This window comes from Dicentrarchus labrax, unplaced genomic scaffold (genome assembly GCF_905237075.1).
Source record: "Dicentrarchus labrax unplaced genomic scaffold, dlabrax2021, whole genome shotgun sequence".
NCBI lineage: Eukaryota > Metazoa > Chordata > Actinopteri > Moronidae > Dicentrarchus > Dicentrarchus labrax.
The window spans coordinates 8,343,309-8,361,819 of record NW_026136701.1 but is presented as its reverse complement, the minus strand read 5'-3'; the positions used below and the strand labels follow the sequence as shown (position 1 = coordinate 8,361,819).

At 38.8% G+C, this 18,511-nt stretch overlaps 2 protein-coding genes across 2 annotated transcripts; both read left to right on the top strand.

Moving 5' to 3' along the window:
• Positions 1-5,737: 5,737 nt before the first annotated feature.
• On the top strand, positions 5,738-10,225 carry LOC127368419 (angiopoietin-related protein 3-like). Its single transcript, XM_051409257.1, has 7 exons — positions 5,738-6,338; positions 6,621-6,731; positions 7,534-7,654; positions 8,049-8,162; positions 8,664-8,759; positions 8,991-9,263; positions 9,365-10,225. The coding sequence occupies exons 1-7, from the start codon at positions 5,832-5,834 to the stop codon at positions 9,586-9,588; spliced, it is 1,446 nt and encodes a 481-aa protein (XP_051265217.1). The 5' UTR covers positions 5,738-5,831; the 3' UTR covers positions 9,589-10,225.
• A 157-nt stretch (positions 10,226-10,382) lies between these two features.
• LOC127368410 (phosphoglucomutase-1-like) lies at positions 10,383-17,807 on the top strand. Its single transcript, XM_051409246.1, has 11 exons — positions 10,383-11,418; positions 12,815-12,977; positions 13,282-13,428; positions 13,683-13,808; positions 14,865-15,055; positions 15,251-15,405; positions 15,652-15,767; positions 15,903-16,038; positions 16,687-16,870; positions 17,029-17,157; positions 17,541-17,807. The coding sequence occupies exons 1-11, from the start codon at positions 11,161-11,163 to the stop codon at positions 17,628-17,630; spliced, it is 1,695 nt and encodes a 564-aa protein (XP_051265206.1). The 5' UTR covers positions 10,383-11,160; the 3' UTR covers positions 17,631-17,807.
• Positions 17,808-18,511: the final 704 nt, after the last annotated feature.

The following is an 18,511-nucleotide window of genomic DNA, read 5'->3' as shown; positions in this document are numbered from 1 at the left end:
AAAGAGTTGCTTTCTTATTCATGCTAGCGGCATGGTTTTATGGATGGCAGTGTCTGTTGGACTGTTGGTCTGCCCACCAATTTGGTCCAAACTGAAATATCTCTACAACTAATAGTTAATAAGATAAAGCCTTGACACAAAACTTTGTACAATCATTCATAGTTCCCAGAGGATAATTCATACTGACTTATCTGATATCCCGACTTTTCCTCTAGTGCCACCAAGAGGTTGACATTTTTGGAAATTTGTTATTTCACATTTATTGAGCCCAGAGGATGAACCTTACTGACTTTGGTGATCCCCTGCTTCAGCAGTAAAATAACTGAATATCTACTAGATATTTGACGCAAACTTTTGTACATCATTGTTCCCTGACAATGTATCCCATTGTTGCTCTTTGATCCAGTGATCTTCTGAGTTTACCTCTAGCACCACCATGAGGTTCATATTGGGGTTTTTATGTGCAATATCTCAACAACTATTGAATTGACTACCATGAAATTTGGTTCATGTCCACCACAGCATGAATTGTAACAATTTTGGTGATCCCTTGACTTTTCATCTAGCACCATCATAAAGTCAACATTTGGATTTGGACCAAATACCCACAAAACATGACATTTTATCAGCCTAAGATTATTCCATTGTATTAAGTGTTTGTTCCTAATAAGCAAATGTTAGCATACTGACATGGTAAAATATTGTGCATATGGTAATACATTACACCTGCTAAACTTGATGTGTAAGCATTGACAGTGAGTGTGTTATCATGCTAACATTTGCATTTAATTCAAAGCACTCAGAGCACATGTCCATAAAACTCTTGCTCTTTAATTATTTTTCTTTCCTTCTCATTTTGTTTATTTTGTTCATTATGTTTGCAGATCATCTCTATTTTTTCTCTCTCTGTCTTTTCGTTGTGTCCATGTTTGTGTTGGGTTGAAATTGGCTCAGTTTGTTGTCTAAGGCCAAGAGAAAGGTTCCTCCCATCATGTATACCCCACAGTATGTGCCTTACAGTCAAAACTGTGGATTACAATCTCCAACTGAAAGCATCTTACTTGAGCCTAATTTGCCAGCAAAATAAACTGGGCAATGTTAATGAAGTGTATGACATGATGAAGCAGGGCAGCCTCACAAAGAGCTGCAACCACCGCCTTGTGCCCCAAGATGGCTGGAAAGGGAATTAGCAAGAATTAGCAGGAAATACTCCTTTTCCATTACCCAAGCAGACAACTGACTCCGAGAGGGATTGTGGTTTGACTAGTGGGAGAGAGAGAGAGAAAGAGAGAGAGAGAGAGAAAAAAAACAGTCTTTATTGGACCAAATGACTGCTGACGGACTGACCACATACTGCAGAAAACCCTGGCAAGAAGGCAAAAATGTTCTCAAAGGCAGTTTCAGAGAAAGATTTAGAGTTGCATCACATTTGAAGGGAACTGTGGGGTATACATTTACTTTGTGATATACTTAAAATATTAGTTGAAATATGAGTTGTTAATTATTAACTCACACAAATAGACATTTTGGGCCCACAAAGTGAAATGCATTAGGCACGAGGCTTGTCGGCTGCAGGGTATTAATTTTCCATCTCTTTGACTGTTATTGCTTGTGGAAGCTGCCTCCTGTGGAAAGTATAGCTGGAGGTAAGTTAAATACTGCCAAGAGACATGTCCTCTTTTTAGCAAAAACCATGTGATGTTTTTGGTGGGTGCAAAGTTTTAGTCGGTGAAATAAACCTGATATTTTTCCAATCTTACAAATAATTCTGATCAGTCATTATCCATACAGTGTTTCACTGTTGCTCACTGACTCTTGTGAGGAGTTGGACTTTTAAAGGACAACTGAAATAACACAAATGAGACGGAAAAGTTTAAAGTAGTTCATTCCACCTAAATGTCTGTCACAGCCGACATCTTCCCCCATTTGATGTCTGTTGTATAACTGTGGCTTGTGGTCAGGGGAGTTACAGGTTGTGCTGTAGTTGCATTGGACAACTGAAACAGTCATGTAACAGTGACCTATGAATCAAGACCGTCCTTTTGACCAGAAGGCCACAGACCCTTGACAAATGAAGTTATTTGAAATTAAAGATAAGTCTTAACTTAAGCAGCTACAATTCACTTGAATCTGTAAGTGTCAGTTTTAGGCTATAGGTCATTCAGTATTAGAATACAGGTTATTATATATATATTATTATATTATATATTATATATTAAATTTCAGCTAACTGTAGCAGAAAATGTATGTAAAACAACTAAATTGAAGAGAGAAGGTATTTTATTTTCTCAGTCAGATATGTCAATAAAGTCAGTGTCCATGTGAGTTTTAAAAGTCAAGGTTGGTTTATTGACAAATCCCTGTCATTTTTTCAAAATCATCTTGGTACTTACTTCCCTCTTTTTCCATGACAGAAAACCTAAATCTAAATCACGAATGGGGTTTTGGCCTATGTGAGGGTACCAGGTTTTGTGAGTTTGAGGAGATTATTAATAAACGTAGATCATTGCTCTTAAAGTGTATCTTAAAAGGTTGATATTCTATATGTATATATCCATGGTTTACTAAAAAATGAATGGTATTTTATGTTTACATTTTCACAAGTAGCATATTTAATCAGAATGGTTTATCCCAGTTCACTGACAACAACCCAAGAAAACTGCTGTTGTTGAGAAATCCTGTCTGTCTGCAGCAGAGAGAGGAAGGCTACAGTAAACGTGGACTGAACACAAATATACCAGCTGCACAAAAATCTATTTGGCAGTTTGTACAACATGTAAACAGTCTGTGTGTATAGTAGATAAATAGAATTGTGAAATAATTTGAGCTGTTATCTATTTTTTTAGCAGCGGTCAAAAGATAAAAGAGAGAAAGCAGTAACGGTTACTGTAACAGCTAAACCTGGTCCTGTTGCTGTGTTTCTCTATTCGGGCTGAGAAAATCCTCAAGGGGAAAATGTCACTGAACTAAATCATATTTAGTCTGATGTTTAGAGAGAGAGACAGAGAGAAAAATGCATGTGTATCATCATCTGTTAAATATTACTGTCATTATATCCTCATAATGGAAGGAGGAGGGAAGAGAAATGTTTCCACATTAGAAGCAAATGACTTATAGATCAATCCATCGTGTAAAACTTACACAAAGCAATACAGGGCAGTTTGAATAGATGTTGCAGAAGCCTTGCTTCAGCACCCTCCAGCAGGAGCTGCCCAGGCAGGAATCATTGTACTGTCTGATGGCTGCTGACAGAAAACAACACCTCAGATGCATTCATTTTGCCCCTGAGGGAGATTAAAAGAGCTTTGAAGATTCTCTGTTTTCAGATCACCAGTTTTACAGCCATGGTTTTGGACTTCATGTGGGATTACTGGCATACAGGGTCATAGTGTGTGCATAAGGCTAATATATTCATATTTAGTATAATTTTAGGACAACATAAATCAGTAAAAACCATTTAGAGCTTCTTCCATACTCCTGAAAAAAGAATATGCATGCTGTACTGATATTCACATGGCAACTTGACAACTCTCTAATTGCTCTAAAGTGAATTTGGGGACCCTTTAGAAGATAAGATATTGAGAAGATAAGACAAGCCTTTATTGGTTGCCTCGGATAAACTCATATGTTACAGCAGCACAGAAACAGTGCAACAAAAATGTAATAAGAAGTAAAAAAAGAAAAATAAATGACACAACTATATAAAATATATACATCACAATACCTTAGAATATAGAAATATATATACATTTGCAAATATTTGTGGAAAAGAAATCCAGTAGGGCAACTTTGGCAGCTATGGTCTGTATAAAATATCTATGTATGAATGGTAAAGTACAATATTCATAATAATATTGAAGTACACAGTATATGCTATGAGAACTATATGTAATATACTATATAATATATATATAATATTATACAATAATAATACTGTGAAATATATATAATAGAAATGGATAGAGTACTATTATCATGCATATAATATGAAAATACAATAACAAGTAATATAGTATTATGATACAGTGATATAAATTATAGAATGCACTGTAGTATAGTGTTGTCACTACTACTCCCATGGTAACAATGACAGTAATATGTAATTGATGATGTTTAGAGTGTAGGAGGAGTTGTTTCGGATGGAGTTGGGACAGACACACTGCTCTCTGGCGGCACCTGTTACTTCATGATGACATCATTGGAAGCAAAAAACATCCCATTGACGATCTGGATAACCTTCCCCCTGAGCAGGAGAGGCTGTATGGCGATGAAAGCAATAGAGAAATGAACACAGTTCTTGTAATCATGCTTCTAGGCCTGTTCCTATACTATTCAACAATAGGGAGACCGTAGATCACCAGGTAGATGTTCTGTAGCAGCAGTTTCTCATACAGTAGCTCTTGGCTGTGTGTTTGTATTCGCAATAATCAAAGGAAGCACAGTGATAAATGATGTAAGTACGTATTCATGACCTCAGTGTCCCACCTCCAGCCCTTGCACACATAGAGTGTAATGTTCAATGCTTTGCTTATCACACACACACCCCCTTGCACTCCCCCTGGACTGTACGTCCCTCACTCTTTGAAGCTAGACTGCGGCTGCATCCATACATTTTACCTTCCAGACAGCAGGGCCCCTCGCTGATGTCAGGGTTGTCGACTGTGTACTGTGTACACACTGTGGGGCTCATGATGCAACCCAGCTCTCATATGAATAGTTAATATTTAACAGAGGAAAACAGGGGTCATCACCCTATGTGCAGAGCAGTTCTCAGCTCATACAGTACTCCCACTTTAATCTGCAAGAGGCTATGCATCACCATTCAGCCACTTGTTTTCTTGCATTGTGCGTGTGTGTAGATCAGAAGTTAGAGGAGTATTGTTGCAACACAGACCTTTCTTGCAGGATGCTGAATGGAATTATGTTTCACTGTAAAATGATTGTATTTATCCGTAAGAGGCAACATATTAAGTTGAGTTGAGGTAGCATTTTTTAGATATTCTTTTTAGATTTACAGTGACTCAATCTATGCTGCTCGATTTCATTTTTAGCAACAGCTGTTTGTTTTCTAGTGATTTGACATGCATCTATTCATGTATAGCACCTACACGTACCCACTACTGAAAAATAAAAAATAAAACAAAACCTTAAAAATTGTAAGTCATATTTCTCTATCAATCCCATATGTAAACTGGGTCATCTTGTCTTCTTGTTTAAAAATAAACCCGCCATGCAACAATAACAGAGACCAGCCCTGGCCTCAGCAGGTAACTCCAGGTCATGTCACTCTGTCCTGACTCAGAACTTCATTAGACATATTCAGGGAAAATCAATATGCATTAGTCATTTTTTAACTGTGGTTTATGATTGCTCCAGTGGCAATCAGATGCAAACTTCAATGACTCTCCTCTAAGTAAAGTCAACTTCATATTCAGTTTAAATGGAGCTTAAAGTTGAGTTAAACATATTTATTGCAGAAAAGCACAGACAATGCATAATAAGTATTCCAACAGTTAGTCTTTTGTTAAGTCATTTAATTTCCATGTTTATGCTGACAACACATTTAAGCTGATGATAATATCAAAACCAACCAATGACATTTGAATCTAGTTGAATTTAACCAGCGTTCAGCACTCAGCAGGAGGAAACGGCATCATTCATGCAGATATTGATCAGATGAACAGGTTAATCATTGACCTGATTCTAGACAGTGTATAAAGCCCATAATCCACACTCAGTGGCTCTTCGTCCAGTCACACCGGAGAGAGAGGGCTGCCAGTTGTTCCTCTTACATCACTGACACACAGCTGGAGAAGCAGCACGGCAACAACATGAGAATTACACTAATTCCCCTCTTGTTTCTCCTGGCTGCTGCCTGTGTCCCTGCCCTCTGTGGCAAAGAGGAGCAGCCTGTCCTCCAGCCCGAGGCCCCAGTTGAAACCCGTTCCCGCTTTGCTGCTCTGGATGATGTGCGCCTCCTGGCCAATGGCCTCCTCCAGCTGGGTCAGAGTCTGCGGGAGTTTGTGCAGAAGACGAAGGGACAGATAAATGACATCTTCCAGAAGCTCAACATTTTTGACCGCTCATTTTACCAACTGTCAGTGCTCGCCAGTGAAATTAAAGAGGAAGAAGAGGAACTGAAAAAGACCACTGTGGTACTGAAGGCCAACAACGAAGAGATCAAGGGCCTGTCTGCTGAGATCAACTCCAAAGTGGACAGCATCCTGCAGGAGAAGGGCCGCCTGCAGAACAAGGTGGAAGGCCTGGAGGAGAAGCTGAGCAGTCTGTCACACGGCCTGGTGATAAGCGAACAGGTGGCAGAGGTCAATGGCCTTAGGGTGAGTGTTAGAAAGGAGACCAGCACTTAGATTGTTTTCTTGTTATTAAAACCTTGACACATGAGCTCCTTCTGGGTGGAATGGCAACTCTTTTCTGCACTGGAAGAAATAAAAAAAAAGCCAACACAAATCTCCATTTCTCATTTTATACTTAGATACCAGGATATGCTTTTTGAATACATAAATACTTAAAGACACTATTTAGTAAAAGGTAGCATATATCTTTATCCTTAACTACTATAATTATGTATTCCCACAATTCCAACTTTCTTCCCTGATTAGGAGGTGATCAACACCCAGGAGCAGAGCATCACAGAGCTCCTGAAGGCTGTGAGGGAGCAGAGTGACCAGCTCAACCACCAGAGGGTTAAGATCAAGATTCTGGAGGAAAAGGTAAACGTTAGGGACTGAAGGAAAATAATTAGACTGACTGAGAGACATCTGATCTCATACATATTAGGCTATAGCATCATCTAATCTAAATCATATATATTTTTAATAAGTGGAATTTGGGGTTGGGTGAAAATATGACTTTACTGTAGCACTTTATTTAAAAAGAGAGAGCGAGTGGGTGGAATATTCATAATTTTTTAAATATTATTTTGAGATTTTGTGGGCAAAAATGTTTCTTTTTTTCTAAAAACAAATATTAATAATTCTCAGGAGAATATTATATTTACAAAATTACATTAAAGTTCCAGCCCTCTTCCCTGCTACAGTCCTTTTCACACAGTCTCCTATTCAGTCAGAGTGGATGGGTTCCACTAAAACGCAGAAATGTGTATTTCTGAATATTATTTTTGCCTACTTTTTGAGTTTTGAACTGTCATCATCATGGCATTGCACTGAATGTGCTGGTAGAAAGAAACTTTAATGAATTTTTGGTGCTGTCCTATATAATTTAGACTTTAAATCTTTGGAGGGTGTAGACTGACAATATTCTCCATATGTCAAAATCCTATCCAAATTTTTAATAACCTCCTGCAGTGCCTCATATATTTGCATTTTCCTTGGTCTTGAGAGGCCCAAAATTTATATTATTACTGTAAAAAATGTTGGAAATCTTCTACTTTTGCAGAATACCAAACCAAAGTTTATTATGTGTGGAATTACTATTTAATCCACAGTACTTCTCCAGAGTCAGTCTGAGGATTGTGTCTGCAAGCTAAAGTGTTTGCCTAACTATTTTCCCCAGCTCACAGCCAACACATTGACCCAAGAGACCATTGAAAGGATGCCTGAAATCTTCAACAGTGAAGCACCAACACTCACACCTTATCTAACCTCAAGCTCCATCAGCACCACCGAAAAAATGAGTAAGATAGATACTGAAAAATTAGGAAATGTTGAGAATGAAAGAGAAACTTTTGTCATGCAGTATATCAGTAAGTTCAGAGGTTATATATTCAATCCTACTGTGTCAATGCTTTTGATTTCAGAATGTGTCCAGACAATTTCCAGCAATTTTCTGCTTCACATTCATGCAGTTTCACACAGTTACTGCAAGGAGCTGCCTCTTACATTCACAGTTTCAGCACTTAGTGAACAATCAATGGTCCTTTACACATTTTTCCTGCTAATGCTGCCGATATGAACTGTTGACCTTCTGGTCACAAGTGTACTGCTCTGTTTCAGATTGCCACTTTGCAGCTATTCTTTATTGAGGGTGGTTTCAAGTTTGACATTAGGTATGTGGTCATTTTTAAATAGATCTGCCATCAGACTGTAGTGAGCTATTCAACAGAGGGGAACAAGTCAGCGGTGTCTATGCCATCAGACCCAACGGAACGGAGCCCTTCATGGCCTTTTGTGACATGAGAAAAGGTACTGAACTGTTTCACTTTACCACAGCACAGGACTACAGTTTATTTTTACAGTTTTATTTTTTAATTGAGGATGACATTTTAATCGTTGTTTAGTCTTTGTTCAAGTCCAACTGTCTATCATACATAACATTGTAATCCTTAATGTAAAGCAGCAGCAGCAGTAGCAATTTTAGATTTGCATTAGTATAAACTTAATACAGCTGTGGGAGAGTGAACGGTAAACAGTGAGGCTGACATCAATGAGATAAAATTACAAACAATAGCGTTGGATTACATGCATGAATCGTTTCCTGTGAATGCTTTATATATATATGAAAGAAATTTGAATCTAGCGTGGCACTGGCAGACTCCGCCACTAACAATGAAAACTAATATATAGATAGATAAATTGTAAATACATTAAATAGCTACTTTTGAAATAAATAAACTATGACTATAAAATCTTATGGATTGTAACTTCAAATGAAGTCATTGAATTTCTTTTTTCTTTTCCACTTAGACCATGGAGCAACAGTCATCCAGCGAAGGAGGGATGGTTCAGTGAATTTTGATCAAATCTGGGAGAAGTATGAAAATGGGTTTGGAGATTTTCAAGGTGAGACACTATTCTCTTTTCAAGTCTCTAAGCGCCATTACCATTATCTATTGTCCACTCTCAACTACCAGATTCGAAATGACTTGGCATGTATCAGGATCATAACATTTGTAATTGTATAACTTCTATGTAAAAGCATGCGCATCTGCTTGTAAGTTTGTGTGCATCACATCTCAAAGGTGCTTGTCAAATCATGTCAGCTCTGACCTCTGAATGATGTCTCTCTCACAGGGGAGTTTTGGCTGGGTCTCAGAAAAATCCACTCTCTAGCCGCTCAGGGCAACTCTGTCCTTCACATACAGCTGGAAGACTGGAGACAGGTCAGACACTTCATCAAATACAGATTTTACCTTAATGGTCCAGACAGCAATTACACCATTCACCTCACACATCTGTCTGGAGATTTGCCGGACCCCATGATCAACCACACAGGCATGATGTTCTCCACTAAGGACAGGGATAATGACAACCACCCAGACTCCAACTGTGCCCACAACTACACAGGTGCATGTTTATCCTCTTGTAATGCAAAGCTGGGACAGGGATTAATGAATACTTGTCATACAATATCAGCTGCACAACATGTAATTTCTGTCTTCCTACAGGTGGATGGTGGTTCAACGCCTGCGGAGATGCCAACCTGAATGGGAGATATTTCCACATGAGACCTAAGGGGCGTTCAGAGCGTAGAAGAGGGATTCAATGGAGGCCAGGCCATAAGGCTTCGTACTCCCTTAAACTCACCCAGATCTCTGTCCAGCCTGTGGCTTCCCCCAGCACCACCTCCTCCACCTCTTCAGCTTCCTCTGAGACAGGTGTCTTACAGTGATCCAGTACCAACATTCTTGAGGAAAAATACTGCATTAAACAGTAGCCTATTCAGGAGAGCCTTGGCAATGCTTCATGTGGGCAGGCATGGTTTAAGAAGGCTTGGGCAGAGAAGAAGATGTTTCTTCCAAGTGTCAAATGCTGTTGTGTCCTAAACAAAGAAAGCCAAAAGAATGTATTACTGTCTGTGCCAGTATACTCTCTAATGTAATAGAACACTTTTAAATGCAGTTAGAAGTAAGTATAAACTCTATGTACGTTCACTGTGTCTCAGAGGTCAGAGGTTATGGAGAAAAAATTAAAACATACAGCCATATATGAGCAGTTTTTATGTTGGGTCACATTGACTCTCAGTAAACAGCAGATCACCACAGATATCTAAGGGCTACCTGAGTAGACATTGCTTGATTTTGAGGGTTCAAAAGGCAATAAAAGTTGGGAACCACTGCTGCAGATAACACTCATCTTTACTTTATACTTTATTTTTGATACATTTGCTGTGTTTTATCAAATTAAATAAATGAAAGTTTGATGGTGACTTTATATAATGCTAGTGTTCATTAAGGTGTGGATATCTGTAACTGAAAATATCAACACCCTGTTTTTTTCCTGATTAAACCCTAACCGACCAAGACTAACTCATATAATGTCCTCTTTGTTATTATGGGCTGTAGTTACCCAGGTCCTGACATTGGTCAGGCACAGAATGAACCTTTATGTCAACAGAGATTTGGCCCAGAGTAATATCATCCTTGAACTAAAAACACTAACTTTGTTTTGATGTCATAGTCTAGTAAATTAATGACTTACACATGTTCACGATATTACTACATACTGAAATTTTCAAAATGTTGCAGGTTGTGATGCCAAACTATTTTGTACTGTGTTTTTAGAAGCCCTTTATAAACTCTAGAGGGCAGTGTTGTTCCGTCTCATGTAGATACATTCCACTCTGATTTGATTGTACTGCATGTATAATTAGATTTGACAAATTGTTTGTTTGGTAAACAGATACTTTCTTAAAACCACATCTACATTCAGCATGTGCTTCTAATGACTCGCAAATTGCTCCTTTCACTCTCTGTTCACACACTCAGCTCTAAGAACGGGTAAATATCCCCTTCCTAAAATAGCGCTAAGTGCATCTTTGATGAGAGAGGTCCTCCTTCTTTTTGCATACCATTACTCTGAGCACAGCTGCAGCCTTTCACAGATGGACAAATTGCTCCCATAACACCTCAGTACTTCCACATAGACACACCCAAACACACACACTTCTTTGTGACTGGGCCTGCAGCCTTGACAGTGATCTCCCTGCACATGTGTGAAGGAGCGTCTTCAGTTACTCCCCCTGCCTCTGCACACACATTGGTTTGAAAGGTTATTTTGAGCTTCAAAAGTACCACTGTAACCCTGTGCTTCCAGTGAAATAATAGGAGGAGTCAAGATTTTACCCTCCCATTCTGCCCCCGTGTACCATTCCCCATGTCAACTGACTGGGGATTTCCTTCTAAACAGCAGGTTCCCCAGTTCTCTACGCTGTTGCAGTAGGTTGGATTCTCACTTTGAAACAATGGACAACAGTCCCCTGCAGGTGTTGACTGTTCCTACTGCCCCCTACCCTGACCAGAGACCCGGCACCAACGGCCTGAGGAAAAAGGTCCGTGTGTTTCAGTCCAGGAGGAACTACCTACACAACTTCATCCAGAGTATCTTCTCCTCCATTGACCTACGTGACCGCCAGGGATCAACAGTGGTGGTGGGGGGAGACGGTCGCTTCTTCAACCGAACAGCTATTGAGGTCATTGTGCAGATGGCAGCTGCCAACGGGGTCAGTGTCACCGTGTGAGGGTGTTTGTTTGTGTGTGGATGCTAGTAAGTGTGTGTTTGTGTTTGAGCACATATATCAGTGTCACCTGCCCCCATGACCTGTTATTACCTCTTTGTTGTCATGGGTTGTACCAGCTCAACTGCAGCGTTTGACAAATGGTTTTAATTAAAGGGGGGGAATAACTAGATCATTAAATATGATAATATATAATGTATTATAGATCAGATAAGTTAAAGGTACAATCATTGCTTTTAATCTTATTATTTATTGGTGGTGTTTTTGTGTGCATGTAAAGCACTTTGTAAACATTGTTTCTATATAAATAAAGTTATGGTTATTATCATTATTATTATTATTGTGATTAGTATGGTTATGATTATGATTATTATGATTTTGATTATTATTATTAAAATGAAACAATTTAAATGTCTTGAGCTGGATTGTTTTGTCAAAACACTGCTTATGTATTTCTACGATCAAGAATTAACTTTCTCCTTAGAAGGTAACATTTGGTTGGTGTGGTTGATATTTTTATTATCCTTCAGACAAAAGTATACAGTACAAAATAAACTACACAGTTTACACCACTTTTAATGTTAGAAAAGCTTTTTTAATTAAATAATAAGTATTTAACACGTGTTGCCTTTTTGAATTGAATATTCAGATGGAACTGCATTGGAACTGGTTATTGGTTATTGGTTATTGGTTATTATTATTATTATTATTATTATTATTATTATTATAGCATTCAATTACAGTTGCAATTAGCAATTGGCAGTAGTTTTGCCGATGCTTTTATCAACTTTAAATATATGGCCAAGTATAAATAGTTGTAATTAACCATTAAAGTCATAAGCAATGCAAGACAGTGAGAGAAGACAGTATAATGCATTACACAAAACAATATACAATGACAATACTACACTAATACTATAATGCCATTCAACACCAAAGCAATGTAACACTGAGAAATGAAAGGATAGATTCTGCCTTTCAGCCATAAAACCAGCTCACCACTGCAGTAACTGCAGCTTCTGGCCACTCTTCTGTTTTCAAGTTATAACCTGTTTTGTTTTCTACCCTCTTGCCAGCACCAGTAATGAGCTCTCTGTGGTTGTTGGGCTTAAATTACAGAACGTTGAGCTTCTGATCCTTTCTTGGTCGGAGGGTATACTTAGAGGGATCTAAAATACACTTACACATAATAAAACCTGTTGCTGATGTGCCGTAACTGTTGTTCATTTAATGAAATTCTATTCCTAGTCACTTTTAGGAAGAAGCATGACACACCAAACCTGATATTCAGTGGCATTTCCTCCCCTCCCCCACTCAGATAAATTAAGATACACACTCATGCCAGCCAACTCACACACACACCTGTGTGACATTTCCTCAGGTGGGTCGTCTGATCATTGGACACCATGGGATAATGTCCACACCAGCCATCTCCTGCGTGATCAGGAAATACAAAGCCATCGGTGGCATCATCCTCACTGCCAGCCACAACCCCGGTGGACCAGATGGAGACTTTGGCATTAAGTTCAATACTGCAAATGGAGGTATGGTAACTGGAGATTAGGAAGCATGCAGGGGCATCGGCCAAGTGAAAAATAGTGTTACGAGAGGAGTGAGATGGACATTTAACAAGGTTGAACAAGCCCTCATTCAGATACAGACAGAGTACTGAGATGCAGCTTGGGGCTTGTCTAGACATGAAAAAAAAAAAAGATCTGCATGGTTTTACCAATAAATATACCAAAAAACCCTGAACATCGTCACTAGTATACTGAATGCGCATAGCTGTGGTTCTATTGTACATCACTACATTCAAATGTAATATCAGAGATTTCCTACTGTATCCAGGCCCAGCCAAGGAGGCTGTCACAAACAAGATCTTTCAGATCAGCAGGACCATTGAGGAGTTTGCCATCTGCCCTGGGCTGAAAGTGGATCTGACAACCCTGGGCAAACAGATGTTTGATCTGGAGAACAAGTTCAAACCCTTCACAGGTGAAGTGCAGCGTCAGTCTGTCACCCATCACTTCAAATTAAGAGAAGATAGAGACAATGAGAGAAAAGGATGGATATATGGATGCTAAAGCAGTAAAAAAAATTATGTTATTTTGCTACATTTATATATTAAAAAAACAATGTAATATCTGACTTACTTCATTTTTGTCATTCTTCAGTGATCATATTCATGATGGCATGTAAATGTATAGATTAAAAATACAGTTTTGTTTCTCATCTGTGGTGATGTCCAGTGGAAATTGTGGACTCTGTGGAATCCTACGCTAACTTGTTGAGGAACATCTTTGACTTTGCTGCTCTCAAGGAGCTTCTATCTGGTGAAAACCACATCAAGATAAGACTAGATGCAATGCATGGAGGTGAGAGAACATTTACCAAAAGCACGTGATATCATCAATATATTCTCTGTTAGTCTGAAAACAAATGACAGAAAGATGATCCTGTTGAAGCATGCACATTTTTCCTCAAAAGATTTTAGAGTTAGAGTTAAGTGCTGAGATGTGTCCTTACTGTGTACCTCTCATTGACTAAAAAAGGCAGTGCATTCAGATTCAGACTCAGTATGACCTGTTTTTTAGGTTCTCTAGAAAATGTTTGTGATGCTTATGTTCTTCAAATGTTTACATGAGGTCAAATGTGACAGACAGGTCAAGCCAGAAGTCAGTACACAAGAATCAGTTTGGCCTCTCAGTTACCAAAACATCCATCATGCATAATGTGTTGTTGGTCCATTGATCAATCATGATGCTATCCAAATCCAAACCCTTATATACATAACGGTTGTTCTTAGCATCATTATAACATTGGAGCGGTGGCATGTGGTAGGAACTGTTGACTGCAGAACATTTCATAATGGTTAGGTTGCTCAAGCTGTTTAGAGAGTCTGCAAACACTGAAGCTAATGGTTAAACAGTCACCACACCCCCCACACCACTCCTTACACCCACTCTAAACGCAACAACACAATATAATCCGTGTAACAGGAAGTGATGACGAGCGTTGTTATTGAAATGGTATTTATTTGACAAGATACTATCTACCCCTATCACTGTGACCTTTACCTTTCTCTCCAGTTCAATCACTCTCAAAACAAGCTACATTATTCAGGTTTGATAACATTTGAGATAGACTGGAACACTAGTTTGAAGAATAGTTTGACATTTTGGGAAGTTTCATCTTTACTGTACAGATATCAGAGTGGAATCAATATTCTCATCTAACTCTTGGCAAGAAAGCAAATAAATGTATTAACCACTGTTGCTTTAAACAGAGTAACACCAGCTGGCCTTTTTTTTAATGTTTAAAAAGCCAATCATGCTACTTTGTATAACACCATATTTGACTTCAGCAGTTCATCATTGTCTTTAAACCAGTCTTCTCTCATTACTCTATGTGACCTCTGTCTGCTCCCCCAGTGGTAGGACCATATGTGAGGAGAATACTCTGTGAGGAGCTCGGCTGCCCTGCCAATTCTGCCATCAACTGTGTCCCATTGGAGGACTTCGGAGGTCAACACCCAGATCCTAACCTCACTTACGCTGCAGATCTGGTTGACAGCATGAGAGACGGACAATATGATTTTGGTGCAGCATTTGATGGTGATGGGGTGAGTGCACTATTTGTCTCTTTCTTCAGTTTTTGTAAAATTAAATCAAATACATTTCTAACTGGACATAAAGGATCTTTCACATTCTCATCCAGAAGGATCCTGGGGCTGAACAGAAGGCCTTGAATTCTAATCTCTGTCTGTCTGTCTGTCTGTCTGTCTGTCTGTCTGTCTGTCTGTCTGTCTGTCTTGTAGGACCGTAACATGATCCTTGGTAAGCACGGCTTCTTCGTCACCCCACCTGACTCTGTGGCTGTGATCGCTGACAACATCTTCTGCATCCCGTACTTCCAGCATACAGGGGTGAGAGGCTTCGCCCGCAGCATGCCTACAAGCGCAGCCTTAGACAGGTAAAAAAACACAGCCTGGTTTTCACATCACTGCCAAAACCAATGAGCCAGTGATTTTACAAGGAAGCCATGTCAAACTTACAGTTCTTTTGGTGTAAATAGATCTTTCAATAAGATTTAAACATACAAAAGAACACATTGATAATGACAAGAATCATGTTATGTTATTTCAGGGTTTCACTTCTGTTGTTTCTAAGGTTCACTGTGCTTTCTTAGAATACTCAACATTCATTTTATATCCTGCAGAGTAGCCAAGGCAACAAAAATAGAGTTATATGAAACTCCCACTGGGTGGAAGTTCTTTGGGAACCTAATGGATGCAGGCAGACTGTCTTTGTGTGGAGAGGAAAGCTTTGGTACAGGTACTGTACCTCTTCAGCAAGTTATTAGATCTAAAGATGTTCATTCTCAATTGAAATAGTGAGGGGGGAATAAGACTCATGTTTTAATTTGTTTTTTTCTGTGCATGGGAAACTTAATTATATATCCTCTTTCAGGTGGAGACCATATTCGTGAGAAGGATGGACTTTGGGCCGTGCTGGTATGGCTGTCTATCCTGGCCACTAGAGGGCAGAGTGTGGAGGACATTCTTAAGGACCATTGGCTAAAATATGGAAGAAACTACTTCACAAGGTGAGATTTGTTTGACAGAGTTGTACTCCATTATCGTCATCATCATTATCATCATCATCAGATGAACCAAAAACAGAAAAAGTTAAAAAAGAGCAAGTAAAAGATAGTGGAAGAATTATTTCTATGTATAAGTAGTGTCCATTGTTTAGCTGGTACAGATGGCACGGATATAGGTGAGTGGATGACACAGACATTAAAAAAATACATACAGAACATCACTGACATCTAGTGGAACTTATGTGCCATTACATATTGTTTCAGGTCTTGCACTGTCCAATAAATGAAAATGTACAATAATGATCAGAATGGTCTGAGACTCTGATAACTATTATCCAGTGCAAATTCTTAATCTGCCTATGTTGACATCAGTATCTACTGTAACCAGAGATATTATCAGCTTGAGGCTGGTAGTATCTGTCCATTGTATTAAATAAGAAAATAATAACTGACAACCCTGTCATGTTATAAAGATTTGTTCTGCTCACTTACAGTAGTAACAAATATTATAAAAACACTACGTTGGCAAAAGGATTTACATCTGGTGGGTATTGTGGCTGCTTTATGCAAAACGATTTAGTAAAATTTACTTTACAAACAAACAATAATAAACACTTATTCTGTGATTAATAGTTGTTGTTCTTTGCCCAGATATGACTATGAAAATGTAGACATAGATGCAGCCTGTGAGATGATGGAGGATTTGGAGATTATGATAGCTGACAAGTCCTTCGTGAAGCAGAGATTTGCTGTGGAAGACAAAATCTACCAAGTGGAAAAGGCAGACAACTTTGAGTACACAGACCCAGTAGACAGCACCATCACCAGGAACCAGGTACATGGCACACACTGAGCTCTATTCCTGTAAGGTTTTTATGTGCATGTATCCAGTAGTTACTAGGTATTTGGATTCACTCAGTGTTGGAACCACTCAGCTGTGCCTGCAGATCCTCAAAGCTTCACATAGTCTGTACTGGGCTCTTTTCACTGCAGGGTCTGCGGATAATGTTCTCTGATGGTTCTCGAATCATCTACAGACTCAGTGGGACAGGTAGTGATGGGGCAACAGTTCGAATCTACATAGACAGCTATGAGAAGGAGCAAGTCTTTGAAGACACACAGGTAAAATATCTAACTCTGTTAGATAATCTCTGGTCTAATTTGGTCAAAATAGCTGACACATATCTGAATCCACAATAATGAAAAACAAAGTCTTTTGATTTGCATAAAACATGTTTTGCACTATATGAAGTGTTGACAGTGCTTTGTGGTTGAGAAGAACAGGACAGGCATAACCTCAAATATAAGGCCCAATTCAACCATCAACCATAGATATTCAAGAAAAAAAATCCTGATTGGAACATTTAGACATTAAATATCTCTAAGTTACCATAGTACTAAACAGAACATGTCTGCTTAGAAAAAGTATTTATGAGGAGATGCATCATTGGTGTATGGCAGCCAAGTGCTTGAGTCTCCAACCGTATCATGCTTGTTTGGGACAGGTGATGCTGGCACCCCTGGCAACCATTGCTCTCAAGATTTCCCAGCTCCATCACAGGACAGGTCGAAGTGGCCCATCAGTCATCACATGATTCCTCCCTCCATTATTGCTCAACTATTGCCATTCTTGTTTTTCTTTCCAGATTTTTGTATAAATTGAGCTTCAGTTCCAAGTGTAGCTGCACAACATGTATAAGTTTGCATTTTAGGCTTAATTGTATTCAGTGATTCTCTCTTTACCACATTAAACTGCTTTTTATTTTTGGTCATGAGTGCCTTGTGTGTCTATCTCATATATTGTAGTAGCACATTTCACTATTTCCCTTTTGTTATGTATAGTTGTTCCAATTGTAATTTATACCAATGAGTCACTCGCAAAAAAGCAGCAGGGTTTCAAAATCATCAGCACTCCTAGTGATCAAAACAACCAATCATGACATAATGTCATCCTATTAAACGCAGCATGTGGCTCTAAAACAAGTTTCATTTCCTCTGCCAACGTCTTTTCTAACACAGTTTTCTCATGTTGTTGTGGTAAATTGTGGCTGTGCACACTCAGGAAGTCAGTTTTATGGTTCTGTGAAGGCAGTGCCGAGGACTGTTGAGAGGTTGATTTTGAAGTGCCCATGCAGCCACTGCTCATTTTCAAAGTAAAGAACTGGGTGTTTACTGCCACGAAGCCTCAAATTATTATTTGGATCATCTGTACTCCATCATCAGGGAAATTAAAACTCATCGGTGAATAACAACCTGAAACTGCAGTCACAATCTTGAGCAAGACACAAGCACAGACACTGTTAAGACCTCAGATGTACAAATCCAGGGGTGAGAGGAGCAACAATTGAATAAACCCAAGATAGAAGAAAGACAGAATTCTATGTACAAACAAAATATTTATTAATAGTATAACTGTTTTACTTACAAATGAAAAACTCAACGCTCCAACAGAAATCAGCTTTCTTCAAATAAAAAG

Excerpts from the sequence above, each read along its gene's own strand:
- LOC127368419 (XM_051409257.1), top strand. The coding sequence starts at position 5,832 with ATGAGAATTACACTAATTCCCCTCTTGTTTCTCCTGGCTGCTGCCTGT. Across the intron at positions 6,339-6,620 it reads CAGAGGTCAATGGCCTTAGG|GAGGTGATCAACACCCAGGA; the intron begins GTGAGTGTTAGA and ends TTCCCTGATTAG. Across the intron at positions 8,760-8,990 it reads TGGGTTTGGAGATTTTCAAG|GGGAGTTTTGGCTGGGTCTC; the intron begins GTGAGACACTAT and ends TCTCTCTCACAG.
- LOC127368410 (XM_051409246.1), top strand. The coding sequence starts at position 11,161 with ATGGACAACAGTCCCCTGCAGGTGTTGACTGTTCCTACTGCCCCCTAC. Across the intron at positions 13,809-14,864 it reads ACTAGATGCAATGCATGGAG|TGGTAGGACCATATGTGAGG; the intron begins GTGAGAGAACAT and ends CTGCTCCCCCAG. Across the intron at positions 15,056-15,250 it reads CAGCATTTGATGGTGATGGG|GACCGTAACATGATCCTTGG; the intron begins GTGAGTGCACTA and ends TCTGTCTTGTAG.